Raw genomic sequence first — 23,526 nt, forward strand, 5'->3', positions numbered from 1 at the left:
ATTTAAAATAATACATTCATAAATTTAATATTCCGATATTAATATAATATATACATATTCTTCTCTCTTATTGACAAAAACTAAAATCGTTAAGATTTTGTCACTTTCTTTTAAATTAAGATAATAGGTCAGCAAAAAACAACTAATTCGTCGACTTATGTTTTTATGAAAGATTAAATTAGTAATAATTTTTATTGCTAAATTAAAATCGAATCTAAATTTATATTAAAATTTTGCATTTTATGTATCTATCTTGCAATCTATCTTAGGTACCCTAAAGTGAGGTAAATATTTTAAACGAATTCTATTTCTCATTGACCATTACTATTAAATGTACATCTTCTTAGTAGTGATTTAATTATATTGATATATAATTAATATATATTTATAACGTTACTAAATATACATACATTTAATTTACTGTAATATTTCTTCATATTAATGGCAACACAATTTTCATAAAGTAATGTTATTTCTTGTGGAAATGGAGTAGATTATGTTTTATATCAGCTTTAACAGAATGTTGCAATTATTGTACGGACCTTTTGACGATGTATGGTTTAAATATTGTTTACAATGCAATCACAAGGGTATTTTCTCTGAATAAAAGAGTGATGCAATAAGCATCATATTTCATTATTACGCATAACTGTACATATATGGAATAAATGCAATATAGAATCATACAAATATATTCAATTTATTATGAACCACTATTACCACTAAAAAGCAACGGTCCTTTTACGGAATCTCACTATATTCTGTCACAGAAATACAAAAATACAGTTTCTATACTGCAACGCACGACGCGCGAATTACGTGAAGACTGCATTATAAAATTTATTTTGTAATAGTCACTACATTTTCATAGTCAAATATTACATTTCAATGGCGTTAATGACTCATGTCGCTTTTGGGGACTATATATGAGATATCTTATATCACTAATTATACCGGCTTACTCAGTTTTGTTTACACAATTATTTTTTTATTACATCACTGCATACATAAGGCACACAAACTAACATCTAGAAAATGTATTTGAATATAATTCATCACAAAATCAAATATTTACTCTAATTATCTTTTTGGTAATGTTATACACACTGCACATACTAACGGATTACGTTCGGAGTACATTCTCTTACCTTCCAAATGAATTCGCCGCTGGAGGAGTTGCTAGAATGCGTATCGCTATCACTGTCCCACTCTTTCAGTATGTCTACAGCGGCATCCGGTTTGCTGTCTTGTTCGCACTCAGGGGACGTCGGTTCGGTTGGGGATTCTTGGTTAAATGGCGTACTCATTATTTCTTCGGCTGGACCTGATACATTTGGATAAAATATTTACATTTAATAGAATTCTACCATCATATAGGGTATTGACAAATAAGTCACAAATATATGTATAAGTGAACATACGGTAAAAACTGTACATTTTATCAGTCAGTTTTTATTTATAAATTCTAAAATCGACTTTAATTAGGTTAATTACTCTTAATTAGTTAAGACTTTTCATCAGGTACTGCATATTATGATTTGTTATTTTTGTGACAGCATCAATACATTGTCATTTCATTATCTCTTAGTATAATGAATTTTTAATAGGATTTTTCAATAAAAAGCATATACCATAGCTTGAAAGTGATTTGTAGCTAATATACTATTAAAATTGCTGTTTTTTTTTCATAGAAATAAATAGATATCTACTCACCAGTGAACCTGATATCACTCAATAGTGGGAAATAAGAATCAAACTGACAGAATTTCTTCTCGTTTACCAAGAAATTCTCAGTTACAGATGTTAATTTGTCATCCACACCATTCGTGTTTACTTCATCACCCTCATGTAAATATTCATCCACATTTTCAGATAGTTTCGACTTGGAATTATTTATAAGTTTATTATTTTCAGTAATAGATTCTATATTTTCACTTTTAAGCTCAGATTGATCTTGACTAGATACTTGATCACATTTGTCATTTTCACAAAAATCTTTAGTGTCCTCATCGACATTGCTCTCCATAAGTTCTTCAAATGGTTCATTTAGAAACTGAACAGTGGCGTAGTTCTCGCTACTCCCGTTGCACTTTATTTCATTCATATTGTTATCTTCTTCATTTGAAAATGATCTGTTTAGGACACTTTTGCTGTCTGAGACATTAATTACAGCTGGTAAACACTCGACAATTTCTTTTACTTCATCTATATTTTCGGTTTCGGAGGGCTTTTTGTCATTAACTTGGCTTACATTTTCAATAACAGCATCGTGTAATTTATGATTTTCCTGTACCGCATCCAGAGTATCATCCAATGAATCAGGATCATTTATTTTAGTGAAAACATTTTCAATAACTCCATTTACTATAGGCTTTTCTAAAACTTCATTTGTACTTCCAATGTTAATTTCATTCCGGTGACTACTATTTTCATGAGAATCATAGGTATCGTTAAGATCTAGAAGCATTACTGCAGCATGAGAATCATAAGTACCATTTAGACTATCTTTCGCTATCTCTTTAGGACTCTCAGTAATGATTATTGAATGAGGCTGATCTGTTTCTTCTTCAGTAAAATCTAGTAAAAAATTATTAACGGGTACATTGACATGAGATTCTATTAAATTCACATTATTAGGCGGACTAACAGCTACACATTGAATTGGTTCGTTATTGCAAAATTGTCCAGATTGACTAGTCTGATCAAGTTCCGTTTTCTTCAGACAACCTCCTCCGAGTTCACTGGATTTCCTCTCACTTTTCAAGAATAAAGAACTAGACTCTATTACAGACGAAATATCTTGCGGTCTCTGTCTAACAGAGTCCTCAAACTGTCTAAATTCCTCTGAAGTAATTCCACTTTCCATACTTTGACTAGAGTTTTCTCTCCATTGCATATCTTGAGGTTTGCACAAAGCGGAGTTTTCAAAATCTGAGTACGATGGTGTGCGTTCTGCATTTGCCACACTATCTTTATTACTGTTTCTGCTTAAAGTTTTACTATCGCCTTCTAACATTATGCCTGTATCCACATTAGGCGTACAATCATTACTTCCACTAGAAGACATATCTTGAGGTCTTATTTCTGCAGATTGTAAGAACATTTGGAAATTTGGTATGTTCATTTCTGGAGTACTCAGTTGAATTTCTGGCAACTTCATGGGTATACCCTCGACTTCTTCATTCCCAACTTGTCCCGTCATAGGTGTACTAGTGACTGAGGGGGCCATATCTTTGTAGTTAGAGTTCGGACTATCGTTTATTTTATCTACCGACACTTGGTTCTCAATATTTTCAGATCTATTATGACTATCTAGCAGTTCGTCATGTAAACAAGAAATTTCTACACTATCCATTTTCTTAATTTCAGGATGTGTGGTTAATTGAGGACTAGTTTCACTACATACTGTGTCTTCCGTAACTCTAGGTGGTGTGAAATGAACATCATTATTCATAGGTGATCTTCTCACCAGCTCTGGTTGATGTAATTTCCAAACATCATCAACACCTGATAGGACTTCTGTTGTACAGTTTGAATACGACGGTAAACCAGACATCAATGTGCCATAAGCCAGGTCTTCTTTTGTTTGAGAATTCTTTGTAGAATCCACTTCAGATTTTGTAAAGTTGGATGGAGTTGCAGCCGTCGTTTCTGTCTTGGCTTTTGTGTACGTATAGTTATCGTTAGCGGTAATTGAGTCGGGTGAAAATGATTCACAGGCCTCTGATTTGCTATCATGGACTATGTAAGTTGAGCAGTGGCTCAATTCTTTTTCATCATCATTGTGAGTTAATGTGCTGCTACTTTCACTGTGTTCTTCCTTCTCAGGCTCATATTCTACGGGAATGTCTGAGTCCATTGCTAGATCGTCGAAGTTTTCCTCAACGTTATATAAAGTATCGTTTGAGCACCAAGAATCCATGCTGGTCGCTTTTGATAAGCATTGAGTGTCAAACGGCTTTGATATTTTAGCGTCTGTAGGTACTGTTGTTCGAGATAAAGTTGAAGCACCGGTCCCGTTGTCGGCGTTATCGGTCGTGTCGGGAGCTGATGTATCAGTAGTAGGGCTCACTAAAAACGGAGAGACTTGCGAAATCCTCTCGCAATTGGACTCGTTTCCTTCTTCATTCTTAGTGTAAGTCCTATCGTTGATTGGTGATTGAATTTCTGTTGCAGGTATTTTTTGAGGGCTGGCGTTCAAGCTGTCCGCACTCATTGTTATTCTGTAAGTAATATATTGTAGAAATTTAAAGTACACATGTAATAGGTTTGATGACACAAATTTAACACCAATATGTGGATGTCAAATTCTTTGAGAGTTCATGAATTAGTATAAGTTATAATTTCTAATGTATACTATACACCGTAGTAATATACGCGAGGATGATCACATCGATAGCCTTATTATTTTGCCATTTTAAAGTATCTTGGCCACATTTCATTGTGTCTATTTTTTTAATCCAAAATGACAAAGGGGGAAAGCGATATTGTCGCTGTCTATCGTCTATTATTGAATAACACAATTGTATAATCGTATAATATATCTAAAAGCATATTGTATATGTACTAACTCTTTGCTGGTGGTGAGGTCTTTTTGTAGCGTGTAGGTGCGGTGCGGGTCTGCGCTGGGCAGCGTGTAGGTGGCGCTGCGGGAGAGGTCGCGCGGGCTGCAGCGCGTGGCGTCCTCGTCCTCCGTCCAGTTGTTGCACGGCTCCGGGTAGCTCTCCGACGACGACGCCGCTGACACCGTCCCTGTATACCGCCGCCCATACGTTCTACATAATTAACCGTGGCTATGAAGGTCTTAAGAGATGGCGATAATGTTAGACCGTCCGTTTCTACGGCCGGCCGTACTTTGTACATAGTTAGACCATGATTACGGTGATGTACGTATGCGGGTGTGCAAAACTCAAAAAGACCGAAAACATCTTTAGTGTTTTACTGCTTGCACTAAAACACAATAATCTAACTCAAAACACAGTGTTTCGGAATTGTTAAATATAAATTACATGTTTTGGAATTTCAGATTCCAATCAGATTTGAATGAACTGAATAGTTGATGAATAAAAAAAGTACGTCGATACATCACCATAACAATAAGTAACTCATTTACTTATTATAAATACACTTTATTAGAGGTAGACTGTAAAAAGTCGCCCGAGTGGGTACCTCAGTGATCTATATTGGCTTGCTTTGTAAGCTATGTTTCGAATGTAGGATGCGATTTGGCAGTAAAATTACAGGATAAGAGCTCTCTTATCTCGTCAATATACACTAAGCTCTATGCACCATTCTAAAAGACGAACTTGTCATGACGTCTTAGTCCTGATGGTATCAGGGATGTCATATGATAATGTTATGTCCCTAGTGCTGTTAAGGCGATGGTGTTTACCATCAAGTCGCCCTTCAGGTTACCATTCCATTTACAGAATAAAGTCAGACAATCATTAACATAATAGTATATAGATTTGATAGATTTCTTCTTAGTAATGAGAACACATTCGTTTGACGTTCATGAGGTGTAAGTTATGTACGTACAGTTGACGTCATTCTCGTAGGCGGTGAGCTGTAGGCCCGTCTCCTCTGCGATAGGGCTGAGGGCCCCCGGGTACGCCAGCACCAGCTCGGGCGGCGGCGGCGGCTGCCACTCGCCCGCACTCGAGGCGGCCGGCTCGATACCAGACACCTGCGGATATAACAACGTCCATTAAAGTATTTACCTCTTCATTTCTAACAGATAAATTAAAATTATTATATGAAGAATACACACTACAATATATAAATGCATGCAATATACGCTTGATAAGTTTGGATGATTAAAGTTATAGTTATTAGAAAGTAACATAGAACCACAGTAATACTGTGAATAATTTTGGGTAAATTTTATCAATCAAGTAAGCAGACCCGCACAACCATGTCACATTTTCTGTGTTGTTTGCAACAATAGTCGCGTATTATATAGCCGATCAGATCACAGCAGATCGATAAATAGGCTATCAATCAGTAACACTATTGAAAATCGAGTTTGTTATCAAAGATTACTCATCCAGACTTTATCTCTTTGTAATGTTAATATAGATTTATTTTAATTTTTTACAGAAACTTCAATATTTTATCATTTGAAACTATATTAAAACTATGTATCACAAAGACTAGTAATACAATATTGTATCTATAATAGCTCTTCAAGTCTAGCCCGAAGTCACAATTCAAATTCCTCAAGTCTTACTTCTACTCTGCTGCATGATGTATAACCTCAGAGAGTAGAAAGAAAAAGTTTTCTTAAAACTGCACTTAAAGTAAATGCGATTTTCGCTAAACTATTTCTATTAATTTACTGCTAATTACTTAATTTAACATTTGTCATCACACGACTTGTCAACTTACCTGCGCCAAAGGTAACTTCAATTCCAGTTCATTTCTTAGCGCCTTCACACATTCCTCGTCTAGCGTGAGACTTTCTCTGAAGTCTTCTATAGTGCCTCCATTACCTGCTAAATAAGATTCAGGTATTTCATCACTGTCACGTATCAAGTGAGAATCTTCAGACACGAGACCTTCCACAGTAAGTGGACCTGAATATTCAATATTCAGATTGTTCTCGTTTTCCGCCATTGCTAACTTTGAAGTAATCTGCAACTCAATCTGATTCATTTCAATCTCTTTTTGTAGAGAACTGAGGCCCGAATCCGTTTCGGCTGCATGCTCTGCAGTCTGATTCAGATCTATATCTACTAAATATTTCTGCTGCGACGTTGACGCTAGAAAATTACCGGGCGAATTTGGTGGTGTGGATGGTGATGCACGTTTCTCTGTGACAGATTGCACCTCCGATTCCACTGTATTCACTTCAGACGGTAGCTCTTTTTCGGAATGCGGTTCGCTTATGGTTACTAGATCATCAAATTGTGTGTCGTCTGGGACGATGTCTGGCACTTCGTTTAGAAAGTTACCATCACGCAATGGTGACGGAGTTTCGAGATTTATTTCGCTAAAGTTTGACGAGAAAGCTAACAGTTCTTCCTTGGGTAAGTCTATTAAATCAATAGATTTTATACCTTTGAATAACTCGATTGTGCAGTTCTCAAAGGGTCCCAATACAACAGAACTATTTTCATCATATGTGTCGGTATGGTGACTTTTAGTCGGCGATTCGAATGGACTAATGCTATCTGGGACACATATCTGTTCCAGTTTCGTAAACGTTACACCTACACCATAATCTGGCATTTTCGTTTCTGATAGCATTTCGGCGTTGTTTTCATTAATAGAGCATTCTAAAGTATCATCTGTGGTTTTATCGCTACCCATAGGTGTGCTGGAGACAATAACATTTCTAAATTCTACATCTTGACTACAAATTATTTTTTCAGAATGCAAAAAATTATCTGTCTGCTTTATTATACTGGGTAAATCTAAATATTCTGTTGAATCGTATTTAGCTAAAGAGCAAGATGTTTCATTTGATAAAGGTAGACACGAGTTAATTACTTCTTTTACATTACTATCCATTGTATCATTCTCCATTATTTCACTATTTGTATTATTAATGAGATCCATATATACAGTACTATCGCTGTACTGTTCTGGTAAAGTCTTATTTACTATTTCATTTTGTTCAGATCTAATTGGCGTATTTACAAGCTCTTGTTCTTGTTGCTCTTTAGTGCCATGTGAATTTCCATCATCCTTTGAGAATGTTTCATAAATACAATTTTGTACTGTATTATCTGTTAAAAACTTATTTGCTATTTCTTTTTGTTCAGATCTACTTGGTGTAATTGAATTCTTTGTTTCATTAGGAACATCTGCATTTTCTGCATCCATTACAAATGTTTCATTAATATAATTTTGTACTGTATCAGGTAGCGTAAATGGCGTTGTGGTTGTATTCTCATGAATACTTATGGGTTGTACTGTACTAACATCTTCTTCCGTAGCCCAAATATTATAAGTTTGATTTTCACTATTGTTAATATTTTGTACTAACTCAGGTGCATTAGGAGTTGTAATTACATTTAAATTTTCAATAAGTTCTGATTCATCCGGTTCTACTGTGTCTTCTTGGCAAATTGTTTCATTTTTTGTGTTTTTAATTGTATTTTGTACCGGGGAGATGAGATCATTACTTTTATCTTCATGTTTAGTGAGAACACTATTAGACAAATCAAATGGTTGTTTCAAATCACTTGTTACAGTTTCAATAGTCAACGAATCTTGACTGTTCTCTATAGGATGTCTCTCAGTTGTTACTTCTGGCAAGAGTTCATCTTGTACATTATATAATTTTGATTGTTCATCATATTCTATGATTGCTATTTCTTTATTTTCAATAGCATTTGCATTTAATTCATCTGTATCTTTTATTGACTTAGTATCGATTTCGTTATCAGTCCTTTCTTCAGTTAGCTTATTATCACAAGATCTTTCACAGTCTTTTCTTACATTCAATTGTTCAATATTTATTTCACTTACACTAGGCATTGAGGCTATACATAATTCATTTAACTTGGGTACTTTACTAGCTTTATTATCTACATTTTCTATTGGCGAAACAGTATTTAAGAGTAATTTGGTTTCCTCATTGAAAGCTACTTCGAGAGGATCATGTTTTTCCATTGCCACAATTCCATTTTTATTCTCGATTTCACATATAACGGCTATATCTTTTATTGGAGTAATGGGTGTAATATTTTCTAAGGTATGCTGACTGGTCGTGTCACTATGGCGTTCAAAAGAATGACTCAATGTACCAATTGTATCACGATCAATATCGTCTTCCTCACATGGCTCACTATCAGACGTATTATCAAAACCAGTTACTAGTATATTCTGAAAATTACTAATACCAGGGGATTTGACCATACTAGATTGCATTGGATAGTCTGTTTTACAGTCTAAACTCAGATTATCTCTGGATGGACTAGCTTGATGACTTGATTCGGAGCTTGAAGTCTTTTCAGAATTGAGAATATTGTCGAGATTCTTAATAACATCACTGACATCTTTATAATAGCTGACATCATCCTGACTGCCAGCAATGATATCCTTGAGCCACGGGTCGACGGAACTATCAGAGTTATCGTGATCCTTATCCCTGCTGTCATCGAGAATAATGTTGCCTTGATGACATTCTAAGACGGCCATTTCATTGTGAGTGAGGTAGATGTTGCGTACATCTTCTAAAGAACCGTGGAGATTGGTGAGGCTTTCCGATTTGATTTGTATTGAGAGTGGGTCTTTGTCGGACATAATGCTGCTAGATCTGGAGACGGCAGTATCCATGTCGACACTAAGCGATTCGTGGACTGTGGGAGTGTTATCAAAGTCTTGATCTGAGCCAGTGAAATGAGACGCCATAGAAGTGGACGGAGCGTGCACTATGGCGACGTGCTCGTCTATAACAGGTATGGAGTTAGGTTTGAGTCTCTGCCAGCGCTCTTCGAAGTCGCTGCTACCATAACCATCGTCAGCAGAAGCGGAGCTCGATCGCGTGTGCGCAACATATAAGTGGTTGATCAGTGCGTAAACTTGGGCACAGGTCGGTCGAGCTTCGGGGTCGGGATTCCAACAGAGTTGCATCACTTGGTATCTGCATGAAAGAAATGAAAGCATTTATAATTCACAGAACTCTGATAATGGCCATTCTATGATGGATATAAAAAATATTTCTAGTATTTAGCTATCCTTTTAAGACAGAACACTGTTAACTTAATAATAGTCATTTGCAATTTATATAATGCAAAGTTTTCAAATGTAACACACAGCGTGCAACAGCGCAGTAGTTTGGTTCAGATATGACAGAACAGTCAAGTTTGTTTTAAAGTATTCAGAATCTATTACTCACAAATTAGCCAAGATGTTTTGGAGGTGGCAAACTTATACGTTTTACGTTTGTGATGACAACTTTATAGAGATGACGATATATGGTGGTCTATAATCCTTTCTAATATTTGACGATACGCAGATAATCATCACTCTCTTGTTTAATCCGATTATCAGAAATTGAAACTTTGAATATACGGGATCCAGATCGTATTCTTAGCGATTTTACCGAGATAATAGTTATCAGATAATATCAGTCGAGTTTATTGGTCGACTACAACTATACTAAATACCATTTCCTAAATACAAGAATGACAAAGGACCTTCCTTTACCTCCATCAATGTCACATTACATAGGTACTTCTAATAGTATGTAAACTAGAATTGTTTGTCTTATGAACATTACAAATTTAACTTTAGAGTAATAATAAAATGAAATGCGGAAATGTCAAGCAAGCAAGCATAGCCATATGCTATTTAGAGCGGTTTCACCCGTATTAAATTTATAGCCTATGAGTTATTCTGATGTACAAGCTATATTATTGTAAAGTTCCATTAAAATCCATTCAGTAGTGTTTGCGTGAAAGAGTAATTAATAATATTCATTCGTCCATCTACATTCATAGCTTCCACACTTATATGTATTTAGAATTGCAGAGTTTGGTAGAAGCGCTATCTAGTAAAGACGATAAAACATCATTAAGTAAAGAAGAATGAACACTGAACAAATCAAAGAGTATTCGAGGAAACATGCTGTAAAGTTGAAGCAGAGGAAGTCATGGGAAAATCAGAGCGATCAAGAGAGCGTAAACAAGGTAAGTAAATGACTTATTTTATGCCTGAAATTAATTTATTGGAATTTGTTGCACATAATCCAAAACCATGTACTATTTAAAAGATTAATTCTTAGCAAATTTGTTTTCTTATGGATGATAATGAAATGGTGGCTCCCGCATGAGGTCAGGTCAGTTAGCACATCGTGGTAAATGCACTATGATTTCCAGGAAGCAACTTGACATGGTACACTGCTAGCAATGGGGTTATCAGTCCACATGACAATCCCCTTTCCCCCCGGAGTTGTTTATATTAGTAACTGTAATATAAGTAAGATATATAGAGTAGTTACAGGTGATTTCTGTAGGGGCAGGGCAGATCCGGAGGAGGCGGCGGCTGCGGGTGCTCCGGGGGTGGCGCGCCCCACGTGCACACGCTCCACACCAGGCCGCCCATCGCACGCACCTCGCTACTAGCCTGCAGACAGTACCCCACATGTTACAGCAGTCTCAATAAAACAATAGTATAAGCACACACCACTGCTAAAATAAAAATATTATATTAATTTTCAACACACATCCTCGTAAAGTGGATTTAATTTCACCGGTTTTTTATATAGAAAGCAGCTCATAAAAAACGTATAAAATGATACCTCATAAAGGCATTATTTGCTATTTTTTTATACAATTTCGAACCAAACGCCGTGCAGCGCCAGCAAATCTGCAGCGTGATGATTTAAAAAATGAAAACGAATTAATAATAATTGTACTTTCACTGTTGCAATAATTCAAAATGAACACAATATAATCTCATCATTGTTTCCTTGCAAGTGTGCTGGAAAACGTCATACAATATACGCACGTATTTAACACACTCGGCTCTTTTACTCTATTGCCTTCGGCTCGGGCTAAATTTCCGCCACGTGTGTTATAACTATCATAACGCATTTATATTGTAATGTACATACTATAACAATAACCCAGGACAATTCACACTGCGGTCTAGTCACAAACTAAGCAAAGTTTGTGTTGTGAGTACTTTCACAACTGATACAAATATTATAAGTAACATGGTACGCTAAATCGCTAGACCACCGAGGCTGTAAGCTATTAGGTTACAGGATATGTAAAACGCACATAAGCCAGAAAATATTATTCGACTGTCTGGCCATTGAGTAAAGATTAACATATACTTTACCAAAAAGCAAAACAAACAGGTAACCATATTTCTTTTTATTTTTTATTTCTCTTTAAAAGTATTAATTTTGTGTTTATAATACTAACCGTGTGCGGTAGATGAGGCGGTGGCGTCGCGTCAGTGTTGTAGTGACCCAACACAGCACGAGCGGACGTAGATTCATCCCCAGCTTGTCGCACAAGCACTGTATCACAGCTCACGTTCCTGTGTTACCACAATTATATATTTTAGGTTTTGTTTAAAAAATAAAAACTGATTAATAATAATATCTCAGGACAAAATATTATACAACACCATCTAGTCCCAAGATATTATAATAAATTAATCCTGGATTATTAACTAAGCAGAACTTGTGTTATGGATACTAGACAACCAAAATATATAAATACTACATTTTTTTGTAAATTAGTGTACAGGTCACTAATGTACCTATATAATAGTCTTGTACGTGTATACAAATGTGTGCATCATGCGAGGCATCGAAGTCGCTTGTACATTTAATATTTTCTCTATTTGAATATTTAATTGCATTAATGCTAGTTGGTAGTTAGTATTAACACACTTCAACTTAAAAATGTAAAGTAAACAAACAAGTAAACGTAAGTTTTATGCTCGTTCTTCTTGGATGAGAAATCTTTCTGAATGAGTGGTAGATTGAAAAAAAAAATGTGATGACTATTCAAAAGTGTTTCAATGTTCTATTCTATTGTATTAATAATATTTTTTATATTTTACTCACCCGTACAAGTAACCCCTTGTGTGTAGATATGCCAGTGCCGACGAGACATCGCACATAAGCCGTAGTGGTACACCGCTCTCGTTTAATATCGCCATTTTGGGACGGTTAACTGTTAAATATTGCTGAAGATCCTAAAGAAGAAGAAGATAGAGTAACAAACATCCATGCATACTCACAAATTTCGCGATTATAATATTAGTAAATTTTACCATTTCTTATGTTTATTGTCAAAGTTTGAATATTTGTAATAATTAGATTTGAAATTATATTGTTAACTTGTACATTACAATTTATTACCCATAAATTCCATTGTGACCCCATTATTTTCCTTTGTAATATTTTTCTCTTCCTTGTATTGTACCTACGTTGGATTCAAAATATACTGAGCGAAATATGGACATGTTGGGCCCTAATTATGGTTAAACTGTGGCAAAGGGGCTCGCCCCGAGACCCCAACCTACACCCTCTTAGGGGGGTGCGGATGCCCTGGTTTATTCATATGTTGAGTGTTGTGTTCACTACAACATTGATAGTTGACACTCGCAATCTTAAAAATATAATCTTGAATAACATTTAAAAGAACAAAACGTAAGTTACTTGTTCGTATTTCTTGTGATGTCTGTTTTCTGAATCAGTGGTAGAATAAAAAAATATGACTATTCAAAAGCTTATATTAGTGTGCGGAGAGTACGTGTACCAACAGCATCCTGAGCATGATTTCGAGCAGGCTGGACTATACATATTTTAATCACTGCTGTGCAATTTCCAATGAAATTAGACAGCGGTGAATTTTATTTAATTTAATATTTATTTATGTCATTATTTATATGTGTAATTTGCGACAGTTTTATTATAGTTAATGGTTTAATATAGTACTTACACTACCATTAACTATAATAAAACTATAATACTAACAAAATGGGTAAGAAAGCCAGATAATAAATCAATTATTATTATTAAGTTTATTTAAATAGACTATCTCTAATTATTTATTAGATGAGATACTTACCATAGGACATAACTCGAATATCAATATCCAGGGCTCTTCCTGCAAGCATTTGGTCAGCAATGTGAGAATATTCTCGTGCCTCGCGTCTCTGTACAGCCGCGCCTCATCCAGGAAGCGCGCCTTGTCCTCAACGGAGGCGTTTTGGTTTAATATCTTCACAGCCACCGTTGACGTTGAACCGGCCTCTTCTATTTCACCCTCTACCACCTTCGGAAATGTAGGTAGAAATTAATATTGTGTAATAAATAACAATTATAAAACTGCCTGAAAAAAGATTTAAATGTCATATAAAACACTTCCTTTGTAAAAAAAGCTTACTATAAAATTGAAGAATTTAATGATAATGATGTTTTCATAGAAAACCTTAAACTCCATAGCGCTGATAATATTATCTGATTGCACAAGAATGAGTGCGTAGCGGTTTCTATGTTGATTATTACAATCACTATCACTATCCCTCTTATTTGTTATAACATAATATACATAGAAAACACTTAGGTGTTGAGTATGAATACAAATGTTTGTCACATGCGAAGAAGCTAATCCACGACCATCAGTACACGACATAAATTAAGCTATGTGCTAAACAACTAGACCACCAAGGACAACGCACAATGCCATATAGTCCCAAATTAAACAGTTTTCAAATACTATAAATAATAGATAAGTGATAGTCACTTATGAGAAACGCCAATACAAATGGATATAGCTACAAAATTTGAATTCATGAACAAATGTTTGTATTATGCAGGAATCGAACCCACAAAAATAACACAAATGTAAGATTTAATGATATCAGGCACGTTTCAGATATGACCAGTATATAATTACATATGACACACGTCTATATTAATATAATGAATATGAATAAAAGTATTTATGGTTTGACTGACTCATCTAAGCGTTATAATTTACTTATTTAAGGATTAATTACCTATTTAAGGATGCATATTTATTACAATGAAGGACGAAGGAGGAAGTAAGTAAACATTTTTTAATATATTCCAAATTATTTCATATGTTGTGAATTGATTTATGAAGTTAAGTCAATCACATACATTTAGTTTAGATCATGACAATCATCAAAATTTATAAAAGTATTCAAAATATTCTCTCTGTTATGAAATATATCGAACAGCAATAGAATTCATACCCTGCCAAACCATCCTCGACCGATTTCTCGAAGATATTGCAAATTATTTCTCGGAAAGTCTTCACCACCTGAAACAATACGCAAAGTTTTATTAAGTTTGTTGGAAACATATATAACAATAGAACCTATTTGCACGACATGGCATTCCCGTATTCATTCTCGTAACTACTAAAATGTACTGAACAGATTTCCTATAAGAGCAATAATAGTTCTTTTTATTCTTCAAAAATTTCCAAATATTCTGTCATGTTTTATTTGTTTAAAAATAGAGGCCACTACTTCTAATGCAATATTATATTTAAGTTCATTAATTTTCGTACCTCACCAACTTGAGGGTATAAATAATAAATAAAGAACATTACAAATCTGAGGAACTAACCAAACCAATCTGCCCGGTGGTCCAAAGGATTTCCAACTCCAATCCCGTTAGGAAGAGGTTCAAATTCGACGACCGACTCCCGGCTGACCCTATTCCGTTCCTCATTCTCGCTGACTATGTATGCTGTAGCATTGTTGTTCGCGATGTTCTGCATTTCACGTAGCGATATCGGGCCATTGTTGTTGTCCTCGCTGATATTGTTGTTGACGGGCTCCGAGAATCCGGAGTCCGGCGGGTGGGAGAGACGCACATCGTGTAGGTGTGTGGCGCTCGCTGCGAATAACTGTTGGATAAATTTGAACATGCTGTATTTGTTTTACCTTTTTTCTTACGCAATTTACTCTATATATTTTTTACTCCTTTTTCTAATTATTTAATGTACAAGTAATCAAAATGCTGTATGTAGTACCGTATGTTCAGTGTATATCAACCTATTAGCAAAATGGGATTTTTTGAAAATTAAATGCTCTGGCGAACCCCTAAGGACTTAGACTAAAACTACGACTTAAGTCAATGATTTTAAAAGACGTACTATAGAAATAAATCGACTGTATTATAAATACACTAAATATTAAAAGAATTATTGCTAAATGTACTTGGGTACGAAATGCTGTTGCATGTAGCAAGACCATTTCATCCCTAAGGACTTAAACTAAAACTACGACATAAGCTAATGATTTTAAAGACATACAAACAACTAGATTTTATTAGTGTGTAAATAAAAGAATTATAGGTAAATTACGTGCACGCGTACTTGACTATTTTGGTATTTAATTTTCTAGCACCTGTATGAATTGAATGAGACATCAATTATCAGATACAGGATACAAATTACATAAAACGCATGCGAAAAACATTACTCATTAATCGAATAAAACATGACCTAATATACTACATGTAACAGTAGTAACACAGTTTCTTATACACGCCTGCTTACAACAATCAGTTACTATATTAGATCCATATTTAGAAAAAATAAACAACAACACATTTTAATCTTATGTCAAATATGTACGCAGGCGTGCGAATGTTCTGCTTTCTGAGCTGAAACGACTCTAAAGCTACTTTTGAAGAAACTTCTTTCACAGATTGTGTTAATTTTGTTACATGTTAAAAATATGTAAAATTAGTTCTATCCGACAGATTTTGATTAAGAATCTAGTCAAATCTTATATGTGTACACATCTCTGATAGTGTCTATATTGAATTGAGAAGAGATCACACTTAGATCATCTATATGGGGAGTCTCCAAAGTCATGTTCCTGAATCCTGTACATAGGCCTGAATTAATAACTTCTATAAAGACCTTACAAACTACAATTTATTGTCTAATTAGGTTATGGACCACCAAAATACTATAGCATGCACAAGGCTATGTTCATACTATATCAATAGATATACTATTAGACTAGTTGTTGATGTAGTATGATGAGTAATGTATTCAATTGTGTTAATTAGTTGTTGTGCGGTATGAGTTACATAATTTTCCAAATGACGTATTAGATTCCCAGTCATAGATGCCCTAAAGTGCCGTTAAGTTACGCTTAAATTTGACAAACAAAATTTTTTAATTGTCATTAAGTTAAATCACTATAGCTGGCATACAGATTTTCTGGACGAAAATAGGGGCGTGAGCATAGGGCGCTCCAGTTCCTTTCGAACTACTTACAAAGTGTCTGAAAGCCCACTCATGACGGATACGACTTCAGTCTGAGGGCACCGCTAATGGCTCGACCCTCGGCGCAGGCCATCATTATTTCGATCCCGTTGAAATGGCAGAGGGAGTTGATATGTATTGATGTTGAGTGCACGATAAACATATTGATGGACTATTTACTTGATTAATGCGATAACACTTTTGTAGACAAAATACTATCGATGCAATTTATTGTTAGAAATGTTCAGACGCTCGCTGCAATGCACTATGTTATATTAAGATTATGACAGTGTACTTAATGTAATAAAAAAGTAAGCCAGAGTTTATCAAAACATATGTGAAAGAAAATTTCTAACAAGTAACAGTTAAATTTAGTACCTTCACTTGATGACCCTAAGGTCATAGTTGAGAACCAACACCAAACACAAAAGGCCACAAACACAATACAGGACGAACAATACAACTACTTTAATATACGTTACTAAGTGACTACCTGATTGTCTGCTCCTGCGTTTGGCTGAAGACAACAGAAAAATATGTTTATGAGAACATTGTTATATGATTTGATACATAGCATAATATGAAAATAATAGCTAAGTAAACACTGTTTGCAACTTCTACTAATTAACTTGGAAATTACATGGTTAAGTTTAATTCGCTTCGGTACATTTAAGTATTCTTCTGGGTATATATAGAGTTATTACTGAAAATTTAGAATAAATATTTAAGTATCAAATGAACACAACTCATTTAACATGTATTTTACATTACATATATTTGCTAAAGTCGCTGGAAAATATTAGTGTCTATGATACAGGCACGGCCTAGTTTAGATATTGGTGGTAAATTCTCTACTATGTATGCTTTGCTACCTTACATTGATACAACGAAATGTTTTATGAGAATTTGCTTGTTTTGATGACAATAAAATTATTATATTGATACCATTATTATGTACTACATACTATTTTAACTATTTGTTAATAATATTTTCTACATTACCCATCATCGACTGGTAAAAATTGACGTGAACTTATTATCCGCTAAATGCATCTTTGTTAGATCATAAATAAATTAAAAAACGTATAAGCAATAGAAATGCATTATAATACTAATATTATAAAACTTGTTAGATATCCTATTGTATATAAAATTACTTTAAACGCTGAACCTTAATAAAACCTTTTCATTTTGTAGCATAATAACAAGTAGGTAATAATATTTTTCCTAGTTGCTATGTCCCAGCGTAAAGTACCACTAGACCGTCTTGTTAGTGAAATGAAGGGAACAGCGTAGAAGAGCCTCGAGACTAGGGATGCCGACGGTACGAAAATCCTCGTACAAGTACTTTTTAAGAGATTTTTTACCATTTTCATCCTTGTACAAGTTTGAACCAGTTTTTGACCTACGAAAATCGATTAAAAATTACAATGTACGAGGTTAAATAGCCAAAATGCCAAAATTTCATCATTTTTTATTTCTTCGTACGGATTTAAATATTTAAAGGCTGCCAACCCTGCTCAACAGAGAACTCACACGACATTCCTATTTTCTGAGACTGTGTATTACTGAGGAAAATGCTTTAAAATTCTACTATACATGTAAGGACCTTAGCAACAATAAGTACTCATAATGTTATATTACTATTTTATAAGTTCAAATATACCGGTATAGCTACATGTAAGAAGATATTAAACATTAACATTTTCTTTTCATACTGATGCAACTGCCAGATTTTAAGATCGTGAACGATATATTTTTTTATTCCAGTCAATCACTATAATATGGACGAAATTATAGATCGAAAAGAGTAGAACAAAAAAAAAGAGATCCATATACCTCTATCGTTTTAAAATATAAAACTAGTGGTTAACGTAACCGCTAGTTTTATATGATGGAGTTTGATAAGAGAAATTATTCATTTTTTAAGCTAGAATGATATCGTGCATGTCTTATTTGTAAAATAATTAGCCTAAATAATTAAAATTGCTATCCAAGGGCATTATTCCACGCTGACAAACATGCGGGTACAGCAACTTGTTACATAAGTAGACCTCCTACATGAACTCGATAAATGAGCATAAACTGCGGTTGTCGCTATAACAGTAGCAGTAGTACAAAGCAGTATTGTCACAAAGAGTGTGTTTACAGCAGAGACAGCAGCAGGGTTCGTGTAACCGATACCTGCATCTGTCGCCACAACATCACGCAATGTGTCGTGCGAACGGGGTCGACAACGGCTAGTTAGCCTCCGTACTTATCTCTACCACTGCGGTGACGTAACGTGCGAAAATTCTGTATAGGGATAGGCTTTGGGATGGGCTGTAATGAATACGGTTGACATTGTATTGTATTTGCAATTCATGCTAGATTGAATGCCAAATTGATTGTAATAATATACATACTGTAGCGATGAAATCAAAAAACGTAGATGAATCCCGAAGAAAATTCAATTGATTTACGTAGTATCAAAAAAAGACAGACAATTTATCAACTATGATATTTTCCTATAATTTGCACGAAGATATCGCTGCACATTTTAATTAGCAATCAGTTGCAAAGCTCTGATAGAATAGACCCCTTTTTTAAAAAAGCAATGCAATGTAACTCATGATATTGTATAAAAAAGATTTTTTTTATGAAACTGAAAAGATAAACAACGAGTACACTTGACAGAAAGTGGCAAACATTGTTGGACGAGTATTCAAATAAAACAATATTAAAATGTGAGAAATTGTAAGATAAAATACATAACTCTGCAACGGCGAAAATCCAATCATCTCTATAATAGAGCATTCACAACGAAACGTCGCGACGTCGTCTTCGCAATGAAACGTCCCAGTGACACGGCGGACAATGAAGTTGTAAAACACAGGACGACTCTTTGAATTTGCACAATGTGTCAGATATTGCTAAAAGCTGTACTAGCATACAAACAAACGACAGGGCGCCTACGATATTACAGATACGAATGTCAGAACGATTCGCGACAACAATTTACATGACTATGGTTTAGACAACTAAGTTTGTATTTCTTAACATTAAAATTATTTAAAATTAATTACATACAAAAAAATCCGTCCAAAATTTTAAACAAATTGTCGCATTTCCAAGAAAGTTACTGAAGTAGACTTGTAAAAAGTTGTATGCTTGGTTGCTACAGTCTCACCTATTTTAGACAACCGACCAAGCAGATGGGTTTGTAATCTGTATTTCGATCCTGGATGAGATTAGGCAGTGAAATTAATGATATGAGTGGTATCATGGGCGTGACATGTTGTTTTTTTTATATAAATAGGCGACTGTTATCGGTGTATCATATCTACATAGGCCGTCAGTTTGTTTATCATTACAATTACATAAAAAAGAAACCTTTAATCTAGATATTACAATATTTAAACAACAAACGAGAAAAAAGCAGTATGCAACGAAATATTCAGTAAGACGACCTATGGACTTTTGAGAGGGGATACTAATTTACTAAGTATTGTAGTTACAAGAAATTAATCTTTTTCCCCTGAATTTTGGATATATCTGGAACAAAATTCATCAATTATTGAAATTAAATACAGTTAGCAGCAAATAATTCAATTATACTAACTTTTGTTATACCAGTCGACTGATTCAATAAAAATATCGAAAAATAACGAAAAGGGATCGCGAAATTTATTCTGAAGTGACTATCAAAAGCCTGGCTGATCTACTACTACTAAACGTGACGGATCTAAAATCTTGATGTGCATATGGATACTAATATGTCATCTGGACATTAGCAGTCAAGTTATTTCTAATTAAAATGTTAAGATATGCAAGAAATGGAAGACTCAAAAAAAATCAATTTAAATAAAGTATCTATTAAAATAGATAGTTATTCGTTGTAGGAGGTGGCCCCTACAACGAATCATGTTAGATTTTAGGTCAACATTCTGTCTGAAGAATAGGTCTGTACTTGTGAGCGAGTAACACAAGTGATTCACAATCCATGTAGGTACTTATCAACTGACACACACTACACAAGTCTGTGATAATAAAAATAAATAAACACAAAGACGTGTACAATCTGCGAATTGATTACAAAGTGTAAACTATAAATTAGAATGTACAGTCGTCGATAGATTTTTTCTTAAAATTTTGTTTATAAAACATTTTTTAATTTGAACGCAATAGTATAAATTATTTATTTATTTGGATTACAGTACTCTTCCGCAGAACGGTTATTTTGTACAGGACCTGCATATGACCAATGGTAATATTGTCTAACGAATTATGAATAAACAGTACCGTCATTTAACAACTTCAACTTAATAAAGTTTTAGAGTAATATTTGCACCGTGCGAGAATCGAACCCGCCATTGCACAGTTGGTAAAACGATGTATTAAACTGATAGACCACCGAGTTTATTAAAATAATATTAAACACTTATTATGGGTTCCAATTGATAATCTTTAAAAATAGTGATTGCTTGTGTTATGATAATCGTTCATCAATATTTATATCACTTTTTATTTGACACAAATAAGCACGTCTCCGAAGATAAATCGACGGAGGGACGGCAATGAGCACGCTACAGAATACGTGGGAAACATAAAAACTCGCGCAAAACGGGCATTTTGCATGCTAACCGTCCATCGTTATATATGATAACAACATCCACTTTGTATGTTATATAGATATATATAAATCACACTGAAAATTAGCAACATGCTGAGGAACGTTCAACATAACTAACACAGAATTGTGTTACATATATTTATGTTTAAAATAAAGCTAAATTCCACGCGGACGAAGTCGCGAATATAGCTAGTGTATCATAATTCATAACAAATAAGAATTATTACAAAAGCGAATACAAATTATAACTTCATATCGTTGTAAATGGATTCCAAGTATCTGTTACTTATAATTTTGTATTAATCATTACTGTTCAATTGTTGACGTTAAAGATACATTTAAAGGCGTTAATGCAATCATCGGTTTCTTAGTAATTAGTCGTGGAATAATCTGTAAAGCATTCTGTTGACACAGTGACTACTTGCTAAGTTGCTGGTAACGTAATTACGCTATGCTCATCTTTAAGTTATACTTTAAGTGGTATTCTAGTTAGGCCGCTAATATAAAGTCGTATAATTGTTGAATCGTCCCGGTTGCTACGACTCCCCTGCTCAGGGGTATATCCGACTCCATGATTGACTTGACTTGCTGTATGTCAACCTTAGTAGTAGATATTTGATTTTCCCTAACACTCATACATTTTGTCACACGTTTGAAATTTATAGTCTATGTTTTATCCTGATGTATAAGCTATATTACTGCATAGTTTAATTAAAATCCGTTCAGTACTTTATGTATGAAAGAGTAACAAACATGGATGGATGGTTATATCCATCTATCAATCGATACTCACAAAATTTCGCGTTTATATGTAATGTTAGTAAAATTGGGTAGGACGAGTCTAGATTTTCATCTACTTTTCATTAGACACACACTTAGAACCACTGGCAATTAATATTGAGATTGTCAAACGGTCTATCTGAAGGTAAATGGTTACCGTAGTCTATGAAGGCCTTAAAACCCGGGGCGCCTTCTTAAAAAGACCCCATGTCTCTAGACATTACAGTTATGACAAATACTGAAATAGCTAACCTTTGCCGATAAACAAGTTGGCCACTCCTCTATAGTCTGCCATCATTGGTCTTTAACTTGCAATTATTGAAAAATGTATCTCTTTATTTTTAGATTTAGTTGTTATTTAAACTTCATACTGTCAAAAGTCTTCATAAATTTGCTATAATAAAGTATGTGTGTAATATTTGGGAGACCACATGCATTTCTCTTGATATACCTAACAGTATGAATTCCAGTACAAAAATAGATTTAAAATGAATGACACTCTCTTGCTGCCAAAATAATTGGAATAGCTGCATGGATATTGACATTCTTTTAAATAAAAGGCAAGTACGCATCTCATATTTCGTATCTGTACGATAATTATAAAGAGATAGTTGATTTTTTCGTAAGGAAAATAAACTTCGAGCCTGCTCGATTCGCATCGATTAGGAAAATTATTTTACTGATGGAGAAATACATTGTTCCCGAGTGCCACAACCTATATATGTTAATATATACAACTTCTACAGTCATGAGACCCCGCGTGAAGCCACGATAGACCGCTAGTTTGTAATTCTCATGACAATTATTTGGAGTCTGTATTTAATTGAGAATTATAGATACATACATAATACCAAAACAAACATTTCAGCGGCAGTTAATAGTCTGTACTGCAGTAGTGTGTACTTATCATGTTTTAGAGCGCTTAAATTACATACAAAGGTTTAAATCAAATTTTTGTTTAATTTATCTTTGTATGTTTGTCATTCTACAAACTTATTAACATAGACTTAATCAAGATTAATATTAGTCATTAACTGTTTCCATTGTGACTTCACCCCTACAAAACTGTTAAGTAACGGTTTGGAGTGCCATCTACACCCGCCCTCTATCATTCGACTGTAAAGGCCAGTTGCGGCCAACAGCATTTGAGTAGTAGTAGTAGAGTGAAAAAAAGGTAGTTATAGTCATTGGATGGAGTTATCATATTGACTCGTTTCAAGGTGACCACGTGGTGCCAGAACAAATTTATTAACTAGCGAGCGCATACATGAATCAGCGGACTGTCTACGTCCCCCGTCCAATTCAAACGAGCATCGAAATTACCATGGCCCGAGCCGAGATTCGAAACCCTAGCGGTGCCCTCAGGCTAACGTCGTGTCATTCAGGCGGGGATTGGCCTTC

General features: G+C 34.6%; 1 protein-coding gene across 1 annotated transcript in view; it reads right to left on the bottom strand.

The window, feature by feature from the left end:
* The window catches only part of LOC131852498 (uncharacterized), a 38,383-nt gene that overhangs the window by 6,355 nt on the left and 8,502 nt on the right, over positions 1 to 23,526 (bottom strand). Inside the window, exons 3-16 of the mRNA XM_059203166.1 lie at positions 21,931 to 21,933; positions 17,227 to 17,250; positions 15,077 to 15,359; positions 14,698 to 14,765; positions 13,545 to 13,751; positions 12,536 to 12,666; positions 11,883 to 12,000; positions 10,952 to 11,076; positions 7,773 to 9,592; positions 6,388 to 7,646; positions 5,539 to 5,686; positions 4,572 to 4,752; positions 1,714 to 4,223; positions 1,149 to 1,324 (exon numbers count right to left, since the gene is read on the bottom strand). Coding sequence (XP_059059149.1) covers positions 1,149 to 1,324; positions 1,714 to 4,223; positions 4,572 to 4,752; positions 5,539 to 5,686; positions 6,388 to 7,646; positions 7,773 to 9,592; positions 10,952 to 11,076; positions 11,883 to 12,000; positions 12,536 to 12,666; positions 13,545 to 13,751; positions 14,698 to 14,765; positions 15,077 to 15,359; positions 17,227 to 17,250; positions 21,931 to 21,933 — 7,053 coding nt within the window. The remainder of the gene's footprint in view (positions 1 to 1,148; positions 1,325 to 1,713; positions 4,224 to 4,571; positions 4,753 to 5,538; positions 5,687 to 6,387; positions 7,647 to 7,772; positions 9,593 to 10,951; positions 11,077 to 11,882; positions 12,001 to 12,535; positions 12,667 to 13,544; positions 13,752 to 14,697; positions 14,766 to 15,076; positions 15,360 to 17,226; positions 17,251 to 21,930; positions 21,934 to 23,526) is intronic.

This window comes from Achroia grisella, unplaced genomic scaffold (genome assembly GCF_030625045.1).
Source record: "Achroia grisella isolate CSIRO2021 unplaced genomic scaffold, CSIRO_AGI_Agris_v1 utg853, whole genome shotgun sequence".
Taxonomy (NCBI): domain Eukaryota; kingdom Metazoa; phylum Arthropoda; class Insecta; order Lepidoptera; family Pyralidae; genus Achroia; species Achroia grisella.